Genomic DNA, 24,576 nt, shown 5'->3' with positions numbered 1-24,576 from the left:
CCAGGCTGACCTCTAACTCACAGAGATCCATCTGTCTGTACCTGCCGAAGTGCTGCGATTAAAGGAGTGTGCCACTGTTGCCTGGGGAGTTTATATTTTGAGACAGGGCCACTTAGAACCCAGGCTGGTCTTGAACTTACTAAGTAGTGGAGGCTGGTCTTGAACTCCTGATCCTTCTGCCTCTGCCTCCCAAGTGATGAGTTCACAGGCCTGTGTCTCTTTGTGACAGTCTTGCTGTGTACTTGGATGTTCTCACTATGTAGCTAAGGCTGACAACAATCCTAGGATCACAGGCATTTGTCACTATACCTGGACTTCCTTTCCTTTCCTTTTTTTTTTTTTTTTGAGACAGGGTTTTTCTATGTAACAGTCCTGAAACTCACTTTGTAGACCAGGCTAGCCTCTAACACACAGATTCTCCTGCCTCTGCATCCCAAGTGCTGGGATTAAAGGTCTGCTCCACCACTGCCCAGCTTTTTTTTTTTTTTTTAAGGCAAGGTCTCAGTATATACTCCAGATACTGCATAGTTTAGGCTGGTGACAAGTTCAGCTTTGACCGGGTGTGGTTGGTACACACCTTTAATCCCATCATCTGGGAGGCAGAAGTAAGTGAAGGTCAGCATGGTCTAAAAAGTTCTAGGCTACCTACAACAGTCAAACCCTGCCTCAAAAACAAACAAAGTCAAGATTCTCCTGCCTCCACCTCCCCCACCCCACCCCACCCCAGACAGGGTTTCTCTGTGTAGCTTTGCGCCTTTCCTGGAACTCACAGAGACCCGCCTGGCTCTGCCTCCCAAGTGCTGGGATTAAAGGCATGCGCCACCACCACCCAGCTCTTCCTCCACTTCTTGAATGCTAGAATCAGAGGCATGTGCCACCGAATGAAACTTAGACCTTTTCTAAAGATGAGATAAAGGCATTAAGCATTTTAAGGTGGGATAAATCATGATCAGATTTTAAGGTTAGATATTAGTTTTAAGATACGTCTTGAAAACTTTCAAGGAGAAAAGCAAGATAATCAGCATTTCCAGAGAATCACTGGCCTGTGAGGTCTGTAAGAGGTCTACTGGTAGCCCCGTAGCTAATTGTGATAAGATATAGAGGAAAATAGGAGAGAGACATCTCCAAAGACTTACTCGGCTGGAAAGAAACCTAGGCTCTGGTAGGAGTACAGACCTGCAGGATGTCTCCCACCTTCTTCCTGTGCCAGCGCTGCAACCAGCCCCTGAAACTCTCAGAGGAGCTCTGTGCAATGCAGAAAGAGCCCTTGAAAGCCCAGCCTTGTGCCAGCACCCCCACCAAGACGCCAGTCTCTGGGGATGCCAGGACCTCCAGCAGACCCTTTCCTGACTACGGCAGGACATCCCAGGAAGGTGCCTGCTGCACTTTCACTCTGCTCGGTGAGTTTACTACCCTGAGAACTTTGAACACTATCCAAAACACTATCCTAGAGACCTTTGAAATCCTCTCGGGCCAAAAGGATGTGGACCACCCGCTGTGTGACCAGTGCGTGGACAATCTTCTGAGCCAACTAGATGCCCAACTCACTCTAGTTGAATCTGACAACCAGAAGTACAGAAGTTTCCTGGAGAGAGAGTCGCTGGTGAGCGAGGAGGAGAAGGAGGCCATGCACACGGAGCTTTTGGCTGAGCTGCGGGCTCTGGAGCAGGAGGAAGCAAGACTGGCTCAGGAGCTGAAGGACATAGACCACCATTGTACCAGAATCGCCGCGGAACTCGGAGCAGCCCAGGAAGAGAGCAAGGCGCTGAATCAACAGGAGGAGCAGGATTGGATGGACTACTCTGCCTTGAAAATGGACCAGCTGGAGCTGATGGACCAGCTGAGCAGTGTGGAGACCCAGTTGGCATATGCCCAGAGGCAGCTGCAGCACTTGAGAAAGACCAATATCTTCAACATCACGTTTACCATCTCGGACGAGGGGCCCTTGGGCATTATCAACAACTTCAGGTTGGGCTGCCTCCCTGACATCCAGGTGGGATGGGATGAGATCAACGCCGCCTGGGGACAGACAGCCTTGCTGCTCTTCAGCTTGGCCAAGATAGCTGGACTGCAATTCCAGAGGTACCAACTTGTTCCCCGCGGGAACCATTCCTACCTCAAGTCCTTGACTGGGGATGGGGTGCTGGTTTTGTTCTCGGATGGGAGTCACAGCGTCTTCTTGAATAACAAGTTTGACCGTGGGATGAAGGCCTTCCTGGACTGCCTGCAGCAGTTCGTGGAGGAGGTTGAGAAGGAGGAGGAGGAGCGCTTCTTCCTGCCCTACAAGATCCATGTGAAGGAAGGTATGATGGAGGACTCCTGGGGCAGTGGGAGGTGCTACTCCATCAGAACCCACCTGAACACAGAGGACGAGTGGGTCAAGGCTCTTAAGTGCATGCTTACCAACTTGAAGTTGCTTCTTGCTTGGGCTCCGCTAAGGTACTGTGGCAAGAAGAACCCAAACTGAAGCCATTTTGAATAGAGCTTCCATTTTGAATGGGGGTCAAATCAAGTTCCAGTTCCCAAGACCTCCTGCTTGGCAGAGGGAGGCATGGACCTGGGTAACTGATATCCTGATTTCAAGTTGAGACGTGAGTTGGGGGGGGGCAAGCTGCCCTGCCGTACTTGAGTAAGCCAACTAATGGGGACAAGATAAGTGTACCACATAGACAAATGTTCCTAGGAAAGTCTCCTCTCTCTGAGTACTGATTGGTGGAAAAATGTAACTGTAACTTGGCACAGATGCTGTGGTTTTCAGGCTTAAAAGCTTTGTAACACTCTGGCTTGGGGTTGCAGTTCATCTCCTGGGTCTGTTCTGTGACTCTGATTGATCAGTAGCAGCTTGATTACAATATTTTGTGTGTGGGTGTGTGTTCTGCATGAAATTGACTTGGTGTATGAGTTGTGTTGGCTGCAAGTGGACCATATAACACTGTCAAAATTAACTTCTTTTCTGAAAGACTAGGAAAATAAGATAGTACAGCTCAAGAGTACGACATATTCAAAGATACCATTTTGTCTTTTTTTTTTTTTTTTTTTTTTTGAGACAGGCTCTCTGGAGCTCAGGTTGACCTTAAACCCTTGACACTCCTGTTTAGGCCCCTGAGTGCTGTGATTACTGAACCAACCAGGAACGAGTTTTAAAATTTTAATTACATCAGAGGCCCTTGGTGTAGCAAATACACCTAGCACCACTTAGGTGTATTTGCTCAGAGTGGCCCAGAGGTCATTCTGCGACCCTGTGTCTTTTTTCCTTGTATCTTTTCTCTGGTCCACCTCCACCCAGGCATTCAAAAGGATAGGGGAAAAAACAAAGACAGACATCAGATCACTCTTGATTAGAAAGTAATAAAGAGACGAGGAGGGAATTGGCCGGAGATGAGCGGAGTTGGGGTGGCAGGGAGAGAAACCGAGGGTTTGAACTCTTTGAGAAAAACTGTGTAGCCCTACTGTGTGGAGTGGAGCTTTGGAGGGTGGTAGTCATGGGAACCAGACATCAGGGATCACGAGTTTTTTACTGTTGTAATGCATGAGCCTTTCCTTTTTATCTCTAAGACAATTTTAATAAATGTTTACATGTTCTTAAATGATTCAAAGTGTGTCGTCTTTGAGACTGGATTGCCTAAAGCTCAAGCTTCCCTGGCATTCCATATCGCCATGCCTCAGCCTCTACTATGCTAGAATTTTTGTGCTGCTACAACTGAGAGGTGTCTCCTAATTAGGTGTGTCATGTTGACATTACTTTCTGTTTTCAGAGCCATGGTCTATATAGCTCAGGCCAGCATGGAACTCTGTAGATCAGGTTGTCCCCTAGTTTACAGAGATCTGCCCGCCTGCCTCTGCCTCCTGAGTGCTGGGATTAAGAGTGTGTGCCGCCACTGCCAGGATTTTTGTTTGTTTGAAATTAGCTTTGAAGCCTGGGGATACATCTTTGTCGAGTTTTTGCCCAGGACACAAGAGGCCCTGTGTTTGGTCCAACTCATTTTTTTTTTGTTTGTTTGTTTTTCGAGACAGGGTTTCTCTGTGTAGCTTTGCACCTTTCCTGAACTCACTTTGTAGACCAGGCTGGCCTCGAACTCAGACATCCTCCTGCCTCTGCCTCCTGAGAGCTGGGATAAAGGCATGTGCCACCACCGCCCAGCAGTCCAACTCATTTTAAAACAAACATCTTGCCTGGTACTGATGGCAGTGTAAGTCCAATGACTGGAATGTCTGGGAAGGAGGTGGAACTTTGTAATCAGTTACATAGTGTCAAATGATCAGTTCCTTGTGCCATTAGTTACAACAAGGCATCTTCCCCAAGCGGGATGTAGAAGTGAGAGGGTTCAGAGACCCTTAATGTAATATTGCACCTTTAAGGTGCTCCAACTGGCCTGGAACTCACTACATAGCCCAGGTCTGGAGTTCCTGATCCTTCTGCCTCTGCATCTCCTGAAAGATTACAGGCAAGTGCCTGCTCTGGACATTCAAGCCGTTCTACTGTTTCATCAGCTGCTGGCAGCTGGGCGTTCCCTGAGCTGGCAGCTGTACATTCCCTGCTGGGTGCTCCTGGATACATTCAAATTCATAACTGCTTATCTTTAGGCAAAGGCATGCTATGAAGATTAAAAAATCATATCCACATTTGAGAAAGGACTTGTTTCAGAGGCCAGAGATTCTCTGCTTCTACCTCTGCCTTGACTTCCCTTTCTTAGACCCTCACTCCCCAAACTGTGTTCTTTAATTCTCCAGCAAGCACCCCTCTGGGTAACATCATGCTGAGCGCTGGTTACGGTTCTTCAGTTCTTTTTCCGAAAAACCTGCTGGAGATACATTTACTTTTCTGTTTAGTACCTGTCTTTTTTTTTTTTTTTTAATTTATTTATTTACTATGTATACAGTGTTCTGCAGGTCAGAAGAGGGCACCAGATCTCATTACGGATGGTTGTGATCCACCATGTGGATGCTGGGAATTGAACTCAGGACCTCTGGAAGAGCAGCCAGTGCTCTTAACTGCTGAGCCATCTCTCCAGCTCCTTAGTCCCTGTCTTAGGGTTACTACTGTTGTGGTGAAACGACATGTGGTGACCGGAAAAGCAAGCTGAGGAGGAAAGGGTTTATTAGGCCTACATTTTCACATCATTCTTCATCACTCAAGGAAGACAGAACAGTCACCCAATTAGGGCTGGAACCTGGAAGCAGGAGCTGATGCAGAGGCCACAGAGGAGTACTGCTTACCGGCTCGCTTCTCATGGCCTGCTCAGCCTGCTTTCTTATAGAACCCAGGACCGCCAGCCCAGGGGTGGAGTCACCCACAATGGCTTCTCCCCCCCACCCCCCATCAATCACTAAATAAGAAAATTGCTCTACAGATTCACCCACAGCCTAATCTTTTGGAGGCATTTTCCCAGTTAAGGCTCCTTTTTCTCTGATGATTCTAGCTTGTTTCAAGTTGAACTAACCAGCACCCCCAACATTTATATGTAATACCCCACTTGGATAGAGATGACCTTTATGAGGTTTATATAAACCCACCAAACTTTTTAAAAATTGAAGGTTTAGTGGCCACCAATCTGTGGCTCTCCTAAGCCTAAAATAGGTCGCTTCCGCCCCCTAGTGGTATTTGTCAGTTCTGACAGCCACCAGTGGAGGCCTGTTGGGTTCTGAACTCCTGGCAGAGGGAGCTACATCTGATGCTGTTGTCACTTAGGAAGAAAAGACAAGGACTGGGTAACTCTGGATTGAAGGGTGCAAACCTCATGTAGCCTGCTCAGGCTTTCCTGCTTTAAAGCCTAGGTAGTTTTTTTTTTTTTTTTTTTTTTTTTAAGATATGAAGAAATGATGCAGACTAAATAATCTTAGACTTGCAACACAGACCCTTCCTTTGGACCCAGGACTATTTGATGCTCAAACCCCTGCTCTCCCCAAGACAGCATGCTGAAGATATGTGCTCCAGATGTTGACCTGAACTCTGGGATGGATAGGGACAAAGCATCCTGGTAGTTTTTTTCTCAAAAGATGCCAGGCCGGGTGGCGGTGGCGCACACCTTTAATCCCAGCACTTGGGAGGCAGAGGCAGGCAGATCTCTGTGAGTTCGAGGCCAGCCTGGTCTACAGAGTGAGATCCAGGAAAGGCATCAAAGTACACAGAGAAACCCTGTCTGGAGGGGGGGGGAGATGCCAGGTGCTGCCAACTCTAAAGGCCATACAAACCATCTGAGAATCTTGAGAAATTGGGGAGCAGTTCTAAGAAGGAACCTGGGGTATTCTACATCCAGTCAAGATCTGAGGTGATGCTGATGTTGCTGACTTGCTGACCAAACTTGGAGTCTTGAGTGGACTCTGGAGCAGTGCTTAGCAATTACTTACCTTTTTATTCTTTCCTCACAGTACACTCGACAATGCTGGGAGACAGTTTTGGTATCACCATAGGGGTGCAGCATGCATGCTCTTCATTAAGTACAGTCCATGAATGTTATAAAACATCTCACCACTAAGAATTATTTGCCCAGAGCCGGGTAGTGGTGGCACACGCCTTTAATTCCAGCAGGAGGTAGGAGGGTCTCTGTGAGTCCGAGGCCAGCTTGATCTACAAAGTGAGTTCTAGGACAGCCAGGACTGTTACCCAGAGAAACACTGTCTTAAAAAAAAAGAATTATTTGCCCAAATGTCTGGTATGTAAAAAACGTGGAATCTCTGCCCTAGATTGGGTGTCAGACGACCCAAATCTGACTGTGAGCCCAGCTCTTACCTGAAAGCAGTTTTGGATACAGGGGCCGCTGGTTTCTTCTACCAGTGAAAGGAAACAATACACTTAGAAATATTCCATACGCCGGGCGGTGGTGGCGCACGCCTTTAATCCCAGCACTCGGGAGGCAGAGCCAGGTGGATCTCTGTGAGTTCGAGGCCAGCCTGGGCTACCAAGTGAGCTCCAGGAAAAGGCGCAAAGCTACGCAGAGAAACCCTGTCTTGAAAAAAAAACCAAAAAAAAAAAAAAAAAAAAAAAAAAAAGAAATATTCCATACATATTTTAGGAGTAAAGAAGGATGAAGAGGCTTGAAGGACATTTCGTGATAGCAGGATCGATCACAGCCATGAATGCTTTTAGACCTATGAGAGGTTTTTTATGTACACCTCTGTTCAGCTCCAGGAAAAGCCTTGAAGAACAAAATCAGTAAGATCAGAGGACTTGGCAAAGCTCTTGTCTCCTAAGAGTGGCTTTTTGTTCTGGGGTTTAGGGAAATGAAACCTAGTATCCTATGCATGCCAGGTGAGCGCGCTACCACTGGGCTCCCAGAACACCTTCCCCAGGGATATCTGGATGCTAGAACTCTCATGGTAAATGTAGAGAAAGTAATCAACCAATGTTTTCCTTAAAGGGTCAAACAGGGTTTTAGGTCATGCAAGTTTTCCAATCTCTGCTGAAGCTACTTAATCAACGCTACCATCATCACACAAAAGCACTCAAGAGACAGAAATCAGGAAGCATGAGGACAATCCAACCACATCTTATTTATAAACAGGCCCAGATCAGGTAACCTACTTCCTATGTGGTACTCAACCTTCTTGGGTGCCATGGTAAACTCCATAAAATAGGTCTGCTCCATGATCACAAAGGGTTTGCTTGTGTGGTACAGACAGAGACTCACAGTCTCAGTAAATTCAAATATCCATGGAGGGATCAGTCAGTAAGTGCACACTGACAATTGGGAAAATGTCAGGACCTGAGAACCCTCTTCTGTTACCCAAATATATTGTGGTTGCTCAAAAACCTCATGTGTAAACATACTATGGGAATACAGAACGGGTAGCCATCATTTTATAATACCTGAGCTGGGAGAGTGGACTTAGAAACATGAACCTCAGAAGCCACAAAAGAAGAGATCATATGATAAGAACCTAGGTGAGAAAATTGACTTTAGGGTCAGAGGGAATCATGGAATTAGCTTTAAAACACACGGCTTACAATGAGGAAATTACTCAGTTCAAAAAATTTAACAGAAAATCACAAACAACCTAAAAGCAAAGAGATATAATCCATAGTGTACAAATTGCCAATTAGTTCCAGTTACATGAATGGGTGCCAAGAAAAGAAAGGCTATATCCAGACTAAAAGTGATCTGAATCTGTCTCCCGTAGACAGATCAGCTCCTGCCTTGGCTTCTGGGATCATGTGCTCTCCAGCTGCTGTTTGAAGGATGCTTTGACGTGGAATTCAGCCACTGCGCTATGAGAGGCCCCTTGGAGTCGTTCCAGCCCTCAGCCCTGCTGTGCCCAGGCTTGAGTCTGAAATGCCTCCAGATGGCTCCTGCTGTCAGTCCTCTGAGTCAGTCCCAAGTTTTTGTGTCTTCGTGGCTGAGTCCCCAGACACACATGAGCAGAGTCAGCTGTCTCTGCATATTCTGTAGCCCCCTCATCCACACGGGCTGATGTAGCACGAATCTTAAAAAGTCTTATTTGTAAAAACATGGGAGCCTGATACTTGGGCGAACGCTGAAAGATCAGAGAAACAGAACCAGCCACAGCTAACCCCACCTCACCAATTCCTCAGCTGATCTTGTTTCCTCAAACTGGAAGCCTCTGTGTCCTCATCCGAATGGATCTCAGCTGAACTGCTGCTCAAAAGCCTGAAAACTTAACCAACTCTAGTTCCTGGTTTTCATGCCTTATATACCTTTTCTGCTTCCTGCCAACAGTTCCTGGGATTAAAGGTGTGTGTCACCATGCCTGGCTGTTTCCAGTGTGGTGTTGAACTCACAGAGATCCAGATGGATCTCTGCCTCCAGAATGCTAGGATTAAAGGCATGTGTGCCACCATTTTCTGGCCTCTATGTCTATCTAGCAGCTGTTCTGTTCTCTGACCCCAGATAAGTTTAATAAGGTGCACAATATATTGGGGGACACAATATATCACCACAGGCTCAGCTGTTTGCAACAACGGTTACTTTTCACTTTCTGCTTTGGGGTCCACTTAGTGATGAACGACGCCCACCCCAGCAGAGGGTCTCAAGCCATCCTTAACATCCCTTACACCAGCCAAGGAAGTCAGGAGGTGAGAGTGAGGGTCTTCAAGACCAAACATGACCCCAGAGCTCCCCCAGCTCAAAACCTTGTATTGGCAGTATGGCAACAATTTCAGACACCGGGCTGCCTGGCAAACCAGGGAAGTGGAGAAGGCTGGATGGAAGAGGAAGAGAACTGGCCGTGGAGAGTTAGGTGGGTGTGAAGAACTTAAGACAGCTCCTCAAGTTCAGAGTCAGTTCTAGGAGGCAGATTTATCCGAGGAAAATGTTCACTGGATCAGGGAACAGCAGCAAGACGAATCTGGAGAATGAGTCTGGAAGACAGTGTTGTCCTGGCATTTATCAAGGAAGAACGTGGAGAAGCTGCCCAGATCTGGCACACAGAGAGGGTAAGGACTGTGCCTATCACTTCTCTGTCTTGACAAAACAGGACTTTGGAGAGAAAGTTTATCTTCTAGTTCAGAGGGATAGAGACTATCGTGGTGTGGAAGATGTGGCAACAGGGAGGGGAGGCAGGCAGCACAGGACGAGAAACTGGCTGATCCTATTTTCATCCTCACGAGGAGCCAGAGAGTGAGAACAGGAAGTGAGGTCAGGCTATAAAACCTCCAAGTCTGTCCCCAGTGATCCTTTCTCCAGCAAGGTTCAATCCCTAAAGCAATGGTTCTCAACCTGTGGGTCTTGACCTTTCTGGGGGTTGCACATCAAGTATTTACATTACAATATAATGCAGTAGCAAAATTACGGCAACGAAAATAATTTTATGGTTGGGGGTCATCACACCATGAGGAACTGTATTAAAGAGTTGCAGCATTAGGAAGGTTGAGAATGATTACTCTAAAAGTTTACATTTTCAGAGGTTTTAGTCCATTATCATCATGCAGGCAGACATGGTGCTGGAGCTGAGATTTTATACATTTTGATAGGCAGGCAACAGGAAGTGGTCTGAGACACCAGGCATGTCTTGAGCATATCTGAGGCTTCAAAACCCGCCTCCGCAGTGACACACTTCCTCCAACAAGCCACACCCACTAAAACAAAGCCACACCTCCTAATAGTGCACTCCCTTTGGGGGCCATTTTCTTTCAAACCATCACATGGCTTAGGTCCTAACCTAACCTAATTGTTAGTTAGAATGTCCAGGAGGAGAGATAGGTATCTCCTAGGCAGGGATACATGTTGTGTTCTAAGATCTCATGCTTTTAGGCAAAGGGAAAGGATTTGCTATCATGGCTTGTATAGAGCAGTACAGATCTTTCAAGCAAACCTTGGAGTTCAAGATTTTCAGTAGTATTGGACCAGATGTTTCCATCCCAGATATCAGGTTCCAAAATGTCCCCAGCCAGAGTACGCTGACCTTGGCATAGCACACATGCTAAGTTCGAGACTTCAACCTTCATGGGTGTTCTATTGCTCGTACAGCTATGCTCTGGGCCTGACTCTTACCTTTGTATGTTCTGTAGTCACAGACCATGAGTGTCTCCTCTGTCAGGGGTGCCCTCTATGTTTCCTGCTTTGCCCTTAATTGGGTGATTCATCACTTTCAGTGTTTCATTGACGCTGGCCTGGAAAGCGTCAATAACCCCTCAGCACTGGATGTGAAATTCCGTAGTCCGCATGATTACTCTTTGATCTTTAGCGCAGTGCATTTCCTTCCTTCATTTGCCACCTAATTCACTAGCACTCCCTTCAGGGAAGCAGGGACCCCTGTGCTGGAACACAGCCTCCGTCTCAGTTGTCACCACTGCCGATGTTTTCTCTTACTATTTTATCATTTGCAAGTCATCAGGATGACACTCAGGAAGCTTTAAGTGAGGGACTGGGATGGCTAATTTAGTATTTAGCTCTCCCGGGATGGAAAAAAGGCACCTGCAGCTTAGAGAGTTGAAGTAATTGGATCGGCATCACGCAGAGGGTGAGATTTGAGCCCATGGCCATATGCTACCAAACCCTTTCATGAGGCAAGGCTTTGCACTGTAGACTTTAATGCCAGCCGAGAGTGGCACCATGACTATTACTAGGAAAACACTTATGGCAGCATTCTCTTTGGCAGCTCTGGGATTGTGAGTGCACATGCACAGAAACCGTTTTTCCTTCACTGACAAGGTCCGTGACTTTTGGTCCTAACGAACTTTGTGCCTGATAGCTCCCCAAGTGCTCACAGCCGAGACCCCAGCCACTGTTATTCCATGATAACCCTTGGGGGTTAAGGCTGAGTAGTACAGATTGGGGCTTAGTGGCCTCCGTCCAGAGCCTTTCCCACCCAGGGACACAAGCTGTGGACTGGCTTCACAGACCCCACGCCCACAGCCGGAAAGCTCGGCTCCTCTTTTCCCTGACTCAGCTGTGCAGCTGTTGGCTCTTGACTCTGATCCCTACCACTCTGGATGAAAAACGATACAGGCAAAAGGAAGTAATCCATGGTTTACTAATCCTTCAGACACAGAGGGAACTGAAAGGGAAAAAAAAAAAAAAAAAAAAAAAAAAAAAAAAAAAAAAAAGAACTCTGATGTGATGGGAAAGGGATTCTGGAAAGCGGCCTTTCTGAAAACAGCCGGAAAGGAAGATTAAGCCTGTTTTCCTGTGAGCCAGAGGCATTTACTCTTACACCCAGGGTCTTATAACACTCAAGGACACTGGGAATGTACCTGTTGTACAAAAGGAAAACCACTGTTAGCACCTGTAGGGGTGGGAGAAGTACCTTCCTGCCTTCACTTCCAAGTGCTAGGATTCTATGCATGTGGTCAGAACTGACCTCTAGACTACTGGCTGCCTACTTGTGGTAGATGCCCTCAGAGATTCTGGGAGATGATCGAGGAGTAAAAATGAGCACGGTCTCTAGCTTCAGGCAGAGAACCTGCAGTATTTTGGGGAGGCCGAGATGGCCAAGGGGGCACACAGCTGTGCTGATCATGGGAGGATGGGGTGTAGGTGCTAGGGCAGGATTTGCTAGGAAATACGATTTCTTAGACACAGAGGAATGTGGGAGAAAGTTTTCTGAAGGCATGGGCAGAACAAGGCAGTGATGAGAGTAGAAATATGAGGGGGTGGGGCTGAGGGAGGAGGAAGAGCCTGAGAACAAAGAGGGATGCTGTGTGTTTAAGGAAGCGCTAGGGGGCAGTGTGGTTAAGAGTTCCAAATGCAAGAGGAGAACCCCATGCAAAAGTTCCTGAAGGGTTCTGGTGACTCCCACCAGCTGCTCAATGGTGAGTCCATGGCAACCACTGGAGACTCCTAGTTGAAGTACAATGGATTAAATTTGTACTTTGAAAAAAAAAATCTACCCAGGTAGGAATGTGGAGTAGACAGGAGGCACAGCTCTGAAGTGGATGATGGGAAGAGAACATGGAAGTTTGGCTTAAGAAGATTGTGATCTGGATTGAAATATTAGACACGTTCGAAAAGTTAGGAAGGAAATAAGGGGGAGACAGGGTAACATTAGCAGCTTGGAGCAGAGAGAAAGCCACGTGTTCATAATTAGTGGGTTTATAGCTACAGCAGCTGTGTGAGCAATGCTCAATTATCTGGAAAACTGGACTAGAGTCAAACCGATGTGGGGGCATCAGACTGACTATGGGCATGCCTCTGGGACGTGAGACTGAAGCCAGTGAAGGGTCAGGTGATAGCTGGGCTTGGCCTGATGTGGAGTTGAAGGTCTACATTGAAGTGAGCCATAGCCATTGAATGGCCAGGATGGCTGCAGAGAAAACACAGAATAAAAAGAGCCCTGGACTGATCTATTCTGCTGTGTTGATGCCGAAGACTGAGCATTCCACATGAGCGTGGATTGACATGCACAGGGCTGAAGAGCCACCACAACCAGGCACGGCTTCTTAACATGTATCTTAACTGCTGCATCACCTTGGAAATAGCTGTGGTTTCACTGCTTGTTTGTTGTTAAAGTGTTTCTTTAAAAAGTTTTGAGATACAGTCTCATGTAGCTCAGGCTGGCCTCAAACTCTTTGTGAAGTCCAGGATGACCTTGAATGTCCCTTATTCCTACTTCCTCCTCTGGAGTGTGGGGATTACAGGTGTGTGCCACCATGCTAGGCTTATGTTATGCTGGAGATAAAACCCTGTATTGGAGAAATTATTTTGGCCACTCCACGTAGTTAAAAGGATATTTATTTAATGGCGAAACTCACAAATTAAGTAATGGGTAGGTCGCAGGGTCTGGGGAAGGTGTAATGCAGTCCAACGGTGTTCTCCGGAGCTCTACACAGTCAATCTGCACTGGTCAGCGTCCCGGCACGAGAGAGCGCCCAGAGCGAGCGCTGGCCCATCCAGCTCTCCGGTCCCCAGGCGCCTCCCCTCGCCCCGCCTCGTAGGCGTGACAGTTGCCAGAGTCTCAATGGGGGTTGGAACTTCCAGAACCAAGTTGGAATGGCTACCCACTACATCTCCCCCTTTTTGTCTAAATAAGAAGGTTCTAAACTAATACAAGACTATATACAAAGGAATGGTTATCAAATATTGTCCAGAAATAATGAGAGATAATGACCTAGATAAGATGTAACTACAACCAATGCAAACAATATCAAGCAAGAAACACATACTAAAATCCAGAGAAGTATAGAGCATAGGTAAACAGCATATTATAAAGATCATTCAAAGGTGTCCTATCCTAAAGAACCTGAACCTAATACTTAATAAGTTCTATCTAAGATATTATATATACTAAGTTGTAACTATAACTGCTAGTCTTCAATGGCGGAATGGCGGAGATGGCGGAAATCGGAGCTAGCACTCTCCTGCCTCTTTCGCTGGTCTGGGGCTAAGCTAGGGAATTGAGATAGGACTAGCTGCTCCCTTTTTTGGGAATGGAACCGTGTAGGTGTTCCCTGGTTATATGGAACTTTGCAGGCGGGTTTAGGTACCCGCCAGCTAGGGAGGAGACGGCGGGAGCCGCCCAGGCCTTTGGAGTTTGCCCCACGTGAGCGCCAGATATTGGAGAAATTATTTTGGCCACTCCACGTAGTTAAAAGGATATTTATTTAATGGCGAAACTCACAAATTAAGTAATGGGTAGGTCGCAGGGTCTGGGGAAGGTGTAATGCAGTCCAACGGTGTTCTCCGGAGCTCTACACAGTCAATCTGCACCGGTCAGCGTTCCGGCACGAGAGAGCGCCCAGAGCGAGCGCTGGCCCATCCAGCTCTCCGGTCCCCAGGCGCCTCCCCTCGCCCCGCCTCGTAGGCGTGACAGTTGCCAGAGTCTCAATGGGGGTTGGAACTTCCAGAACCAAGTTGGAATGGCTACCCACTACAACCCTGGGTTCCATGCATGCTGGAAAAGCACTCTGTTTAGGTACAGGATGATGCAGAGAATAAGAGAATTCAGGAATGAGGAAAAGAGGGAAGGCATGAAAGGTAGAAAAGGCCCTTGTCCCAATTGTTGATGTTATCCATGTTCCACTCATCTATGTGTGGCTCATCAGGAGTCTCCAAGCTTCTGTGACAAGGAGAGATTAAGTGCAAAAAAAGGAAATGAGAAATTCAGAGATATTCTCATCTTTGAGACGTATCCTGCCTATTCAGTCTGGGCCAAGAAGACACGTGCCTTCTATCTGCTGTTATATAGAATTTCTCCGGGAGGGCTGGTGAGATTGCTTACAAGAAACAGTTCTCTCAGTACCTCAAGAACAACGTGACTCCAGACGTGATGGAGATGTATAAGAAAGCTCATGCTGCTATCCGAGAGAATCCAGTCTATGAGAAGAAGCCCAAGAGAGAAGTGAAGAAGAAGAGGTGGAACCGACCCAAAATGTCTGTTGCTCAGAAGAAAGATTGGGTTGCTCAAAAGAAGGCAAGCTTCCTCAGAGCTCAGGAAAGGGCTGCTGAGAGCTAAAGCAATTTTCTATGAAGATTTTTTTCATAAAGATAATAAACTTATTGACTAAGCAGCCAAAAAAAAAAAAAAGGCTCTTGTTCCCAGAACTGGTGACTGGAGTTCAATTCTCAGCATCCACAAAGTGGAAGGAGAGAACTGACTCCTGCAAGTTGTCTTCTGACCTCCAGAGGCACACCATGGCATGCCCCCCAACCAAATAAATAAGTAAACAAATAAATAAACCAACTAATGTAATCAATTAAAAAAAAAAAACCTTCCCTGGAACAGTAAAATGAAGGATAGAGAAAGGAAGACAAATCTCATTTTGCAAAATCTTAACTTTGACTCCTCATACCCAAAGTCAAGTGCAGATCCTCGTCAGGACCCTTCACAGTTGAGTCTCAGTGCCCACAGTTCACCGTCCTTAGCCACCCCTCCAGCTCAGGCCCTACCTGACCCACTATCTCCACCCCTGCTTCCTTCTTCAGGCCTTGGGTTTAATTTCCACACCCAGAATGTTCTTGCTATATTTCTTTCTAGTCTTGCTTCAGCCATGCTCCAGGGAAGGTCTCCTCTCCTGGCACAATGCCTGTAGTGACGGTGTTTCCAGGTACACGTTCATAGTTGACGTTGAGTGTGCTCCTGGGTTCAGCCAACATGAATGGATGTGGCTTAATCTCAACCTACAATCAGTGGGAAATGTGAAAGATAAATGCAGGTGTGCACGTGACCCACTGCCTCCCATCTTGGGGAAGGTAGGAGGGGACCATTTCTTCTCTGTTTGGATTATGCTTGTGCAGCTACTGGCCTGTTTGTTCCCAAGCCTCAGAGGTGCTGCTCAGGCCAAGAGCACAGTTGGGCATGGTCCCAGGCTGGTGGAGAGCATGACTGGGAAGTTGGCACCATGGAAGAGGGTGCACTCACAGTCACCCAAGGACTGCCAGCTCACCATTAAATTTATCCTTTTAAAGTCTTAGCTTAGCCTTACATATTTTCAATTTTTTATTTAATTTTATTCTATTTCTGGGAGTGTTTGCTTGCATGCATGTATGTGCAGCACATCCGCACTTGGTGCCCGCGGGGTCAGGAGAGGGCATCAGTGTCTCTGGAGTGAGAGCTGCAGACAGTTGTGAGCTGCCACGTAGGTACAGGGAACTGAAGCCTGGCCCTCTGCAAGAGCAGCAAGTGCCCTGAACTATTGAGCCATCTCTCCAGCCCTGCTTTGTCTTTTTGCAAGCAAAACGACTAGGATAATCTACTTGTGAGTAATAATTTAATTAGAAATTTGAATGACCTTGAAACCAGAAGCTTTTGAGTAACAATGACAGGAAAACACCATAGCGGTCCTCAGATCTGGGACTACTAAGTTCACTTCTGCATAGGAACACAGAGAGAACACAGCGTTGCCATGGACACCAACCCTTTGTTGTCCTCATGTTGGGCTTCCTACGTTAATTTGAATCAGCTCACAAGAACATGTTAGGGTCTAACATGGTGCTACATGGCTGTAATCCTGGCACCTGGGGGATGAAGGCAGGAAGATTATGAATTAAAGATAATTTCTGGCTGCATTGTGAGTTTGTGACCAGCCTGAGATACAGGAGACCACTTCTGTGTGTGTTAGGGTTTCTATTGTGAAGAGACACCATGACCATGGCAACTCTTACAAAGGAAAACATTTAATTGGATGGCTTACAGTTCAGAGGTTTAGTCCATTATTTGTCATGGTGAAATGTGGCAGTGTGCGGGCAGACATGGTGCTGGAGAAGGAGCTGAGAGTTCTACATCTTGATCCACAGGCAACAGGAAGTAAACAGTATACCACGCTGGGCATAGCTTGAGCATAGGAGACCTCAAAGCCATCTCCACAGTGTCACACTTCCTCCAAAAGGCCACACCTCCTAATAGTGCCATTCCCTATGAGCTTATGGGGGCCAGTTACATTCAAACTACCACATCATCTTAAACAACAGTAATAACAGTAACATAATATAGGACAACAACAACACCCCCCAAACCACAAGGCAAAGTTCACCAAGAAATCTGTGTCATCAGGCTGGGAGGTGACTCCGTAGTAAGGTATGTGTTGCATGAGCACCTGAGTTTGGATCCCCCAGTGCTCACCTGGAACACTGGCACAGCAAGTGTGTACTTGTAACCCCTGCTCTGGGTGTGGGGGTGAGGTGGGACAGAGACTGGTAGGGATGGATGGAGGGGGAACGTCCTGGCCAGCTAGGCTAGTGAAAAAGAAAACAAACAAACAACAACAACAACAAAACAAGCTCCAGCTCCAGGTTCAGTGAGAGGCTGTTTTAAAAAAAAAAATGGGAATGGGCAGTGGTGGCCCATATTTTTAATCCCAGCAAGCACTCAGGATGCAGAGGCAGGCAGAACTCTGTGAGTTCGAGGCCAGCCTGGTCTACAAAGTGAGTTCCAAGACATACGGGGCTACACAAGGAAACCCTGTCTTGAAAAAAAAAAGTGGGAAGCCAGGCATGTGGACATGTCTTCAGTCCAGCACTCAGAAGGAAGAGGAAGGTGGATCTCTATGAGTTTAGTGTCAGCTTGGCCTACATAATGACTTCCAGGCTAGCCAAGACTTCATAGTGAGACTTTGTCTAAAAATCAATCAATCAATCAATCAATCAATCAATCAATCAATCAATCAGTCAGGTGAAGAATAAAAAAGGAGATACCTCTGGTGTACACGTACACTCACACACCACAACGTACTCATACACACCCCTCCACTCACACATGCACATACATACACACATACACACACATGTACACTATAAACGAAATTCTAAACAGTCTTAGTAAATAAGAAACACAGAACCAAATACAGTGGTAATAGCTAAAGAGATCAGAACAATAGCCATGACTAGCTTTAGCTTACCACCAGCATTAGCTTCCCCAGAGAGAGACCTCTTCCTGCTTAACCTGCACTTTTTTTTTTAATAAAGGGAAACTTCTTTTTATTTTATTTATTTTTTATTTTTGTTTGGTTTTTCGAGACAGGGTTTCTCTGTGTAGTTTTGCGCCTTTCCTGGAGCTCACTTAGTAGCCCAGGCTGGCCTTGAACTCACAGAGATCCGCCTGCCTCTGCCTCCCGAGTGCTGGGATTAAAGGCGTGCGCTGCCGTCGCCCCCGCCGCCACCGCCGCCGCCGCCGCCGCCGCCACCACCACCACCCGGCTTTTATTTATTTATTTATTTATTTATTTATTTATTTATTTATTTTTGGGAAACTTCTTTAATAATAGCACATGACCAGTTCTGGGCGATGCAGAAAAGGGAACCAGCCTTGAACAGAAATCCCCCAGCGTATACCCTTCACTGTCCCCTTACACTTGGTGCAATTAATTAAACATGTTTTGTTTTTTGTTTTTTTTAAGATTTATTTGTTTATTTTGTATGTATGACAACAGGTCAGAAGAGGGCACCAGATCTCATTACAGATGGTTGTGAGCCATCATGTGGTTGCTGGGAATTGAACTCAGGACATCTGGAAGAGGAGTCTGAGCTCATAACCTCTGAGCTATCTCTCCAGGCTTTTTTTTTTTTTTTTTTTTTAATGCTGAATGCTGTTTATTGAAGGAGGGAAGAGGCCTTAAATACAGGCTTACAGCACAATGGGAAACCCCAGAGGGCAGAAGTTCGCTGCTGATGTTTTTTTTTTTTTTTTTTTAAATAATTGTTTATTATGTATACAGTGGTCTGTCCCGCCAGTAGAGGGCACCAGATGGTTGTGAGTCACCATGTGGTCGCTGGGAATCGAACTCAGGACCTCTGGAAGAGCAGCCAGTGCTCTTAACCTCTGAGCCATCTCTCCAGCCCCCCCCCCCCCCCCCCCCCCCCCCCCCCCCCCCCCCCCCCCCCCCCCCCCCCCCCCCGGCTGCTGATGTTTTACAATCTTGCATCTAAGATGTTAATGCCCATTATGCAGGATACACAGACAAGGAACTTCCCTTAAGCCTTCAGGAGGGTGGAACCTGGCAGGGAATTAGCATAGGGAAGATATCAAGGTCAAGATCAGCAAGCAAGGCAACAGTTACCCAAAAGGGGGCCAGGGCCCTACAGATCCCCCTTTTACTAAAAAATGAGCTTCTGACTTAGGTTGCATGGGACGTCAGCAGGTCACCTTTCCTGTCATGGAGACGCTTGCCCAGGCCACACAGGAGCTCTGTCTTAGGTTGGTGAGCGCCCCCCCCCCAGACATTATCCGTCTCTGAATACTCAGTATCATACAGGCTCAATCATGTGTGAGCTGCAGAGTTAACTGCTGCCAAAGATCTCAAAGTGGCACTGGGCTTGCAATCTGTGTGTTCGACACAGAAAAGACCAACAGAGGTCCTATTCCACCCATAGCCAGTAGGCTAAAGGCAACTGAGCTATCCCCTTCCTTAACGAGCCTTACTGCAAATTTAACCTGCACTTTTATTGCTTTCCTGTTCTGCCTTCTCATTGGCTCTAAGTCCAGCCACATGACTTCCTCATCACTGCCTGTCTATACAGACCTTCAGGTCTCTATGGTTGGTATTGGGATTAAAGGCTCATGTCACCACGCTTGGCTGTGTCCTTGATCACACAGAGACTCTGCCTGCCATGTGATCAGATTAAGGGCATGTGCTACCACCACTGGACTTCTGCTTAATGGCTATTTGACCTCTGATCTCCACACAAATATCACATTTCATCCCAAATAAAATATCACCACAGTGCACACATTCATACGCCACACACAAGGAATCTTTATCATTACCTACAGCCCAACTGGCCAAGATTAAGCCAGCCCCTCTTCCTGCACAGCCTCTGCACCTCTTTTCTAGGTATGAATGAGCTCAAGTATTTCATGTTTTCCTTGTGCACTGCCCTCTCACGTACTGTGGACATTTTCTGTGAATGCAGTACCACATGGCTCTCTTGTCCTTTTCACATATTGTCCATCTCAGTCAATAGTTTCTGTCAGGCTCAGATTCTTTGTATTACTACTTTGTAAGCATCTCTGAGACTATGAGACATTTTCCAGACACTCTGTTTAGAGTACTTTTCAGCCATAATAAAGCACATCTTTAAAAAATATGTGTTATTACTGTGTATATGCTTAATGTAACTGTGTGGGTGAGCATGCACATCATGCTCGTGGAGGTCAGAGGACAACTTTGTGGAGCTTTTCTCTTCTTCCACTTTTATATCGTTTCTTGGGATTGAATTCAGTTTGCCTGGATGTTTTTTTTTTTTTTCTTTTCCCCCGAGACAGGGTTTCTCTGTGTAGTTTTGGTGCCTGTCCTGTCCTGGATCTCACTTTGTAGACCAGGCTGGCCTCGAACTCACAGAGATCCACCTGCCTCTGCCTGCTGAGTGCTGGGGTTAAAGGCATGCACCACCACTGCCCGGCTTTGTCTGGCTGTCTTAACAAGCTCTGAACCACCTCGCCAGCTCTGAAGTGTGTGTTTACTAGCTCAACGAGACGTTTTCTTACAGTAGGCCTTGGGACCTTTGCAGGCCCTCCACTTTTGTTTGGCTCGCTTTTTTTTCTTTCTTTGGAGATAAGGTCCCACTATGTAGCCCAGCCTCAAACTTGTAATTCTCCTGCCTCAACCTTCCAAGTGCTGGGATTACAGACATGTATCCATAAATACTCACTGGACAGACTTTGTCATTTTGAATTGAATAATTTTTATTAGTAGGAAATATATACTGAACTATCCTGTACTCACTAAGTGTTCCTGTGTGTCACCCACACTCAGATCTCCAGTCTCTCTCACTTGCTGATGGACCCTGAATCTCCTTCTCCAGCTCAGGCCTCCATCATTTCTGTCAGTGGCTAAAAACCCGCTAGGAGGTGGAGTTAACATGTACTTCAGTGTCTGCCCGGAGTTGAAAAGTGACAGACTTCTCTCTCTACCTTCTATCATGTCTGCAAGCTCCAAAGGAAACCCAGGCAGCACATTTTCATCATTGAATCCCCCACGTCAGCATGTAGTGTGGCAGTTTACATGCAGTCTTGGATCAATGCTTTTTGGCCCCTATTTACTGATAAACTGGAGGGGGAAATGAAATTAGCATCCCTCACCACTAGATGTCGCACCACACTTGATGCTCAACAGTGAGTTCCAGAGCTGTGACTCCGGACTTCGCTGGGGTTGGGTTACTGTGACCTTAAGCAGACAAAGCACTTTGGTTAGGCTCTTCTTCCCTGTTAAGGTCTACTTTTAATTACTCATTTGTAAAGGGGAGAGGACGCACAGGCAGAGGCTCAAGTCACTAGTAGTTGGCTTTGGAACTGATAATGTAATAATCATATGATGTCTTTCCTATTGGCTTCCTCCCTCCCTCTGTCCCTTCCTTCCTTCCTTCCTTTCTTCGCAGTCCAAGCCATCTTCAAGTCTTAAGTTCCTGATTCTCCTGCCTCAGCTTCCCCTCTGCTGGAGATCACAGGTGTGTACCACCATGTCCTACTCTGCTCTTGACTACCATTTGCATTTTTAAGTATGTGAAAATTAGGGGAAGTAAAATAGGGGATTTCTCTGAAATGAGTTCGGCACAATTTCAGCAATGCCATCCTCAGAGTTAAGACCCATTTTATTTTCTATTATTTATATGCACGTATGTAATAAATGTTTTATGGTGTTATTATAAAGTTGTTATCATTCATATTGCTATTTTATTTATTTATTTTTGTTTTTTTTGTTTTTTGTTTTTCGCTTTTTGAGACAGGGTTTCTCTGTGTAGATTTGCGCCTTTCCTGGAACTCGCTTTGGAGACCAGGCAGGCCTGGAACTCACAGAGATCCGCCTGCCTCTGCCTCCCGAGTGCTGGGATTAAGCGTGCACCACCACCACCACCACCACCACCACCACCACCACCACCACCACCCCCCAGTGCTATTTTATTTTTTATACTTATATGTGTGTATGTGAGTTCCCTTTACCTTTAGTTACTTTTCTATGTCTTTTCTTTCTCTCTTTCTTTCTTTCTCTCTTTCTTTCTTTCTCTCTTTCTTTCTTTCTTTCTTTTTTTTTTCTTTCTTTCTTTCTTTCTTTCTTTCTTCCTTCCTTTCTTTTTTTTTTTTTTTTCTGGTTTTCCAAGATAGGGTTTCTCTGTGTAGTTTTGGTGCCTGTCCTGGAACTCACTTTGTAGCTCAGGCTGGCCTCAAACTCACAGAGATCTGCCTGCCTCTGCCTCCCGAGTGCTGAGGTTAAAGGCGTGCACCACCATCACCCGGCTACCTTTCTATTTCTGTGAAGAGACATATGACCATTGTCACTATAGGAGTTTGGAAGGGCCACTACTGCAGTGGCTTTGGGCCCTAAGTCTATGTACAGATGCTTCCTCTCTGGATGAGTCTCCCCAGTGACCTCACTGTTTCTCACTCAAGGCCCACACAGTCCATTCTACAGTCACCTGGAGAATCTTGTTTACATCTCATCAGATTGTTCCTGTACATGTGGTAGGCACTTATTTTTATTAGTACAAATAATAAAACCATGTGTGTGTGCATACATGTGCTTGTGCATGTGTGAATGTCTGTGTTGTGAGTGTGAACTCATGGGAGTCAGTTACTTCTCTCCGTCTGTCATGTGGGACCTGGGGATGAAACAGCCTACTCTCCACCAGGGCACATACCAGGTCAGTGTTCTGTAGCTTTAGTGTATTAACCATAGTTCCAGCTCGTGACAGATCTGTTAGGATGTAATCTCCTCCCTCATTCACTGAGGGCCATCTGTGCTGGTTTCAGTTGTTCAGGGTTAGACTGTGATTAAAGAGGAAGAGATCACCTGGTCCAGCCCTGTCATGTTGGTGTGCACATCTAGCTTCAGCAAAGTGGCAGCGATGGGAGGGAACAGTGAGCAAACACTGTCTGCTCCTCTAACGTTATTTCATTTCATCGTCGATTTGTTTTACAAAATAACCTGGTGCACACAAAAAACGAAGTGAGTGCCCAGAGCCGCACACCATAACAGTCGAGAACTCAGCTGTATTAGATCCTTTTCTTGTTGGGACAAAACACCCAACACAAGCAACTTAAAGAAGGATAGGCTTATTTTGGCTTTACAGTTCGAGGACTAGTCCATGGTGGTGGGGGAAATCACGGCGGTAGGAGCTTAAGGCAGCTGGTCATCATGCACGCACAGCGGGGAAGCAGAATGCTGGTGCTCAGCCTGCTTTCATTAGGAATGCCAGCTCGTGGAATGTGCCATGCACACTAGGGTGGACCTTTCACCTCCATTACACAGTCTAAAAACTCCTTCACAGACGTGTCGGAGTTTGTTTTCTAGGTAATTCTAGATTCTGCCAAGTTAACAAATAATAGTAATCACCGTATTAGTAGTGAACCCTGGTCACTTAAAGGTCAATCCAATCTCTCATTATTGATGATACTGGATGCCTGAATTTGAGCCCATGAAAGCAATCTTCCACTTTTGATAAGAATTTAACACACAAGCTGAAATTATCACAGTATAACAGGTCTTTTTAAATCAATAAAGAAGATTTAGTGATTTATACGCAAACATGCGTCAAATATCTCTTTTCCTCCCTCTTTGATACAGATTCCTTTTGTTTGTTTTTGTTTATTTTGAGGCAGAATTTCTCTATGTAGCTCCCTGGAAATTGCTCAGTAGACCAGGCTGGCCTCAAACTCACAGAGATCCACCTGCTTCTGCCTCCCAAGTGCTGGGATTAAAACCATGTGCCACCACTGCCCAGCTCACAGATTCTTTTTAAACAACTCAGTTTAACCTTGAAATCTTGCCTCAGCTCCCACATGGCATGCTGGGATTACAAGCATGTGCCACCATGCCTAGCAAGGAAAAGTTGTCTTTTAAAATAAGACAGTCTGGGCCAACCAGATGGCTTAGTGGGTAAAGACACTCACCAGCAATCCTGATCATCTGAGCTAACCTTTGGGACCCGTGTGGTAGACCAGAGAGTCAGTTTCTAGGAACTCCTTTTATATTCACAAACACAAACTGCACATGCAGCAGTGCTTACGCATGCACACACAGACACACAGATACACACACACTAAATAAATGTAGTAAAATATAAGATTGCCAACAATTAAGTTTCTAAAGTAAGGTTTTTTTTTTAATTTGTTTGTTTGTTTTACTCACTTAGGCCTCAAACTACCATCTCATTGTCAGTATATCATCTCTCATTTCAGAAATGAGAGACAGTCAGCCAGGAGTTCGGGCAGCTGGTCACACTGTGTCTAGTCAGGAAGGAGAGACACAGACAGAGACAGACAGATAGATAGAGAGAGACAGGCAGAGAGAGAGAGAGACAGACAGAGAGACAGGCAGAGAGAGACAGAGAGAGAGAGAGATGCCCAGCTTCACTTATGGGTTACTGCCTGTAAGTGGACTTCTGAGTTCACTCTCCACTGTCTGTACAATGATCCTTCTATATTTTGTGGCACTGTGTCATGGCTTTTAGAGTCCTAGTGATATTCTTAGCCCTGTATTCTGTATTGGGCTGTATTGTTCTTAAGGGCTTGATGTATAAACTCATGAGGAGCTGTTGATAATCACACATCATGGCAGTTGAAAATACCTGTTCAACTGTTACTGTTGTAAACATGAGCCTTTATTATGGTTCTATAACTTTTAATTAGAAGAAAACAAATAGAAAGGAGAGACAAATCACCAACGGGGTAAGTGATCACCACAAATGCTAATAACATTAATATATAAAGAGCTTATGCATATTTATAAGATATTAAGTCTCCATAGAAATGCTA

General features: G+C 46.0%; 1 protein-coding gene across 1 annotated transcript; it reads left to right on the top strand.

Moving 5' to 3' along the window:
• The first annotated feature begins 1,183 nt into the window (after nucleotides 1-1,183).
• Nucleotides 1,184-2,467, top strand: Becn2 (beclin 2). The gene has a single exon (XM_028865421.1). The coding sequence runs from the start codon at nucleotides 1,184-1,186 to the stop codon at nucleotides 2,465-2,467; it is 1,284 nt and encodes a 427-aa protein (XP_028721254.1).
• Nucleotides 2,468-24,576: the final 22,109 nt, after the last annotated feature.

Source organism: Peromyscus leucopus, chromosome 15 (genome assembly GCF_004664715.2).
Source record: "Peromyscus leucopus breed LL Stock chromosome 15, UCI_PerLeu_2.1, whole genome shotgun sequence".
NCBI classification, from domain to species: Eukaryota; Metazoa; Chordata; class Mammalia; order Rodentia; family Cricetidae; genus Peromyscus; species Peromyscus leucopus.
This window is presented reverse-complemented; position numbering and strand designations above follow the sequence as displayed.

What these genes read in the sequence shown, in the direction of transcription:
- Becn2 (XM_028865421.1), top strand. Translation starts at nt 1,184, where the DNA reads ATGTCTCCCACCTTCTTCCTGTGCCAGCGCTGCAACCAGCCCCTGAAA.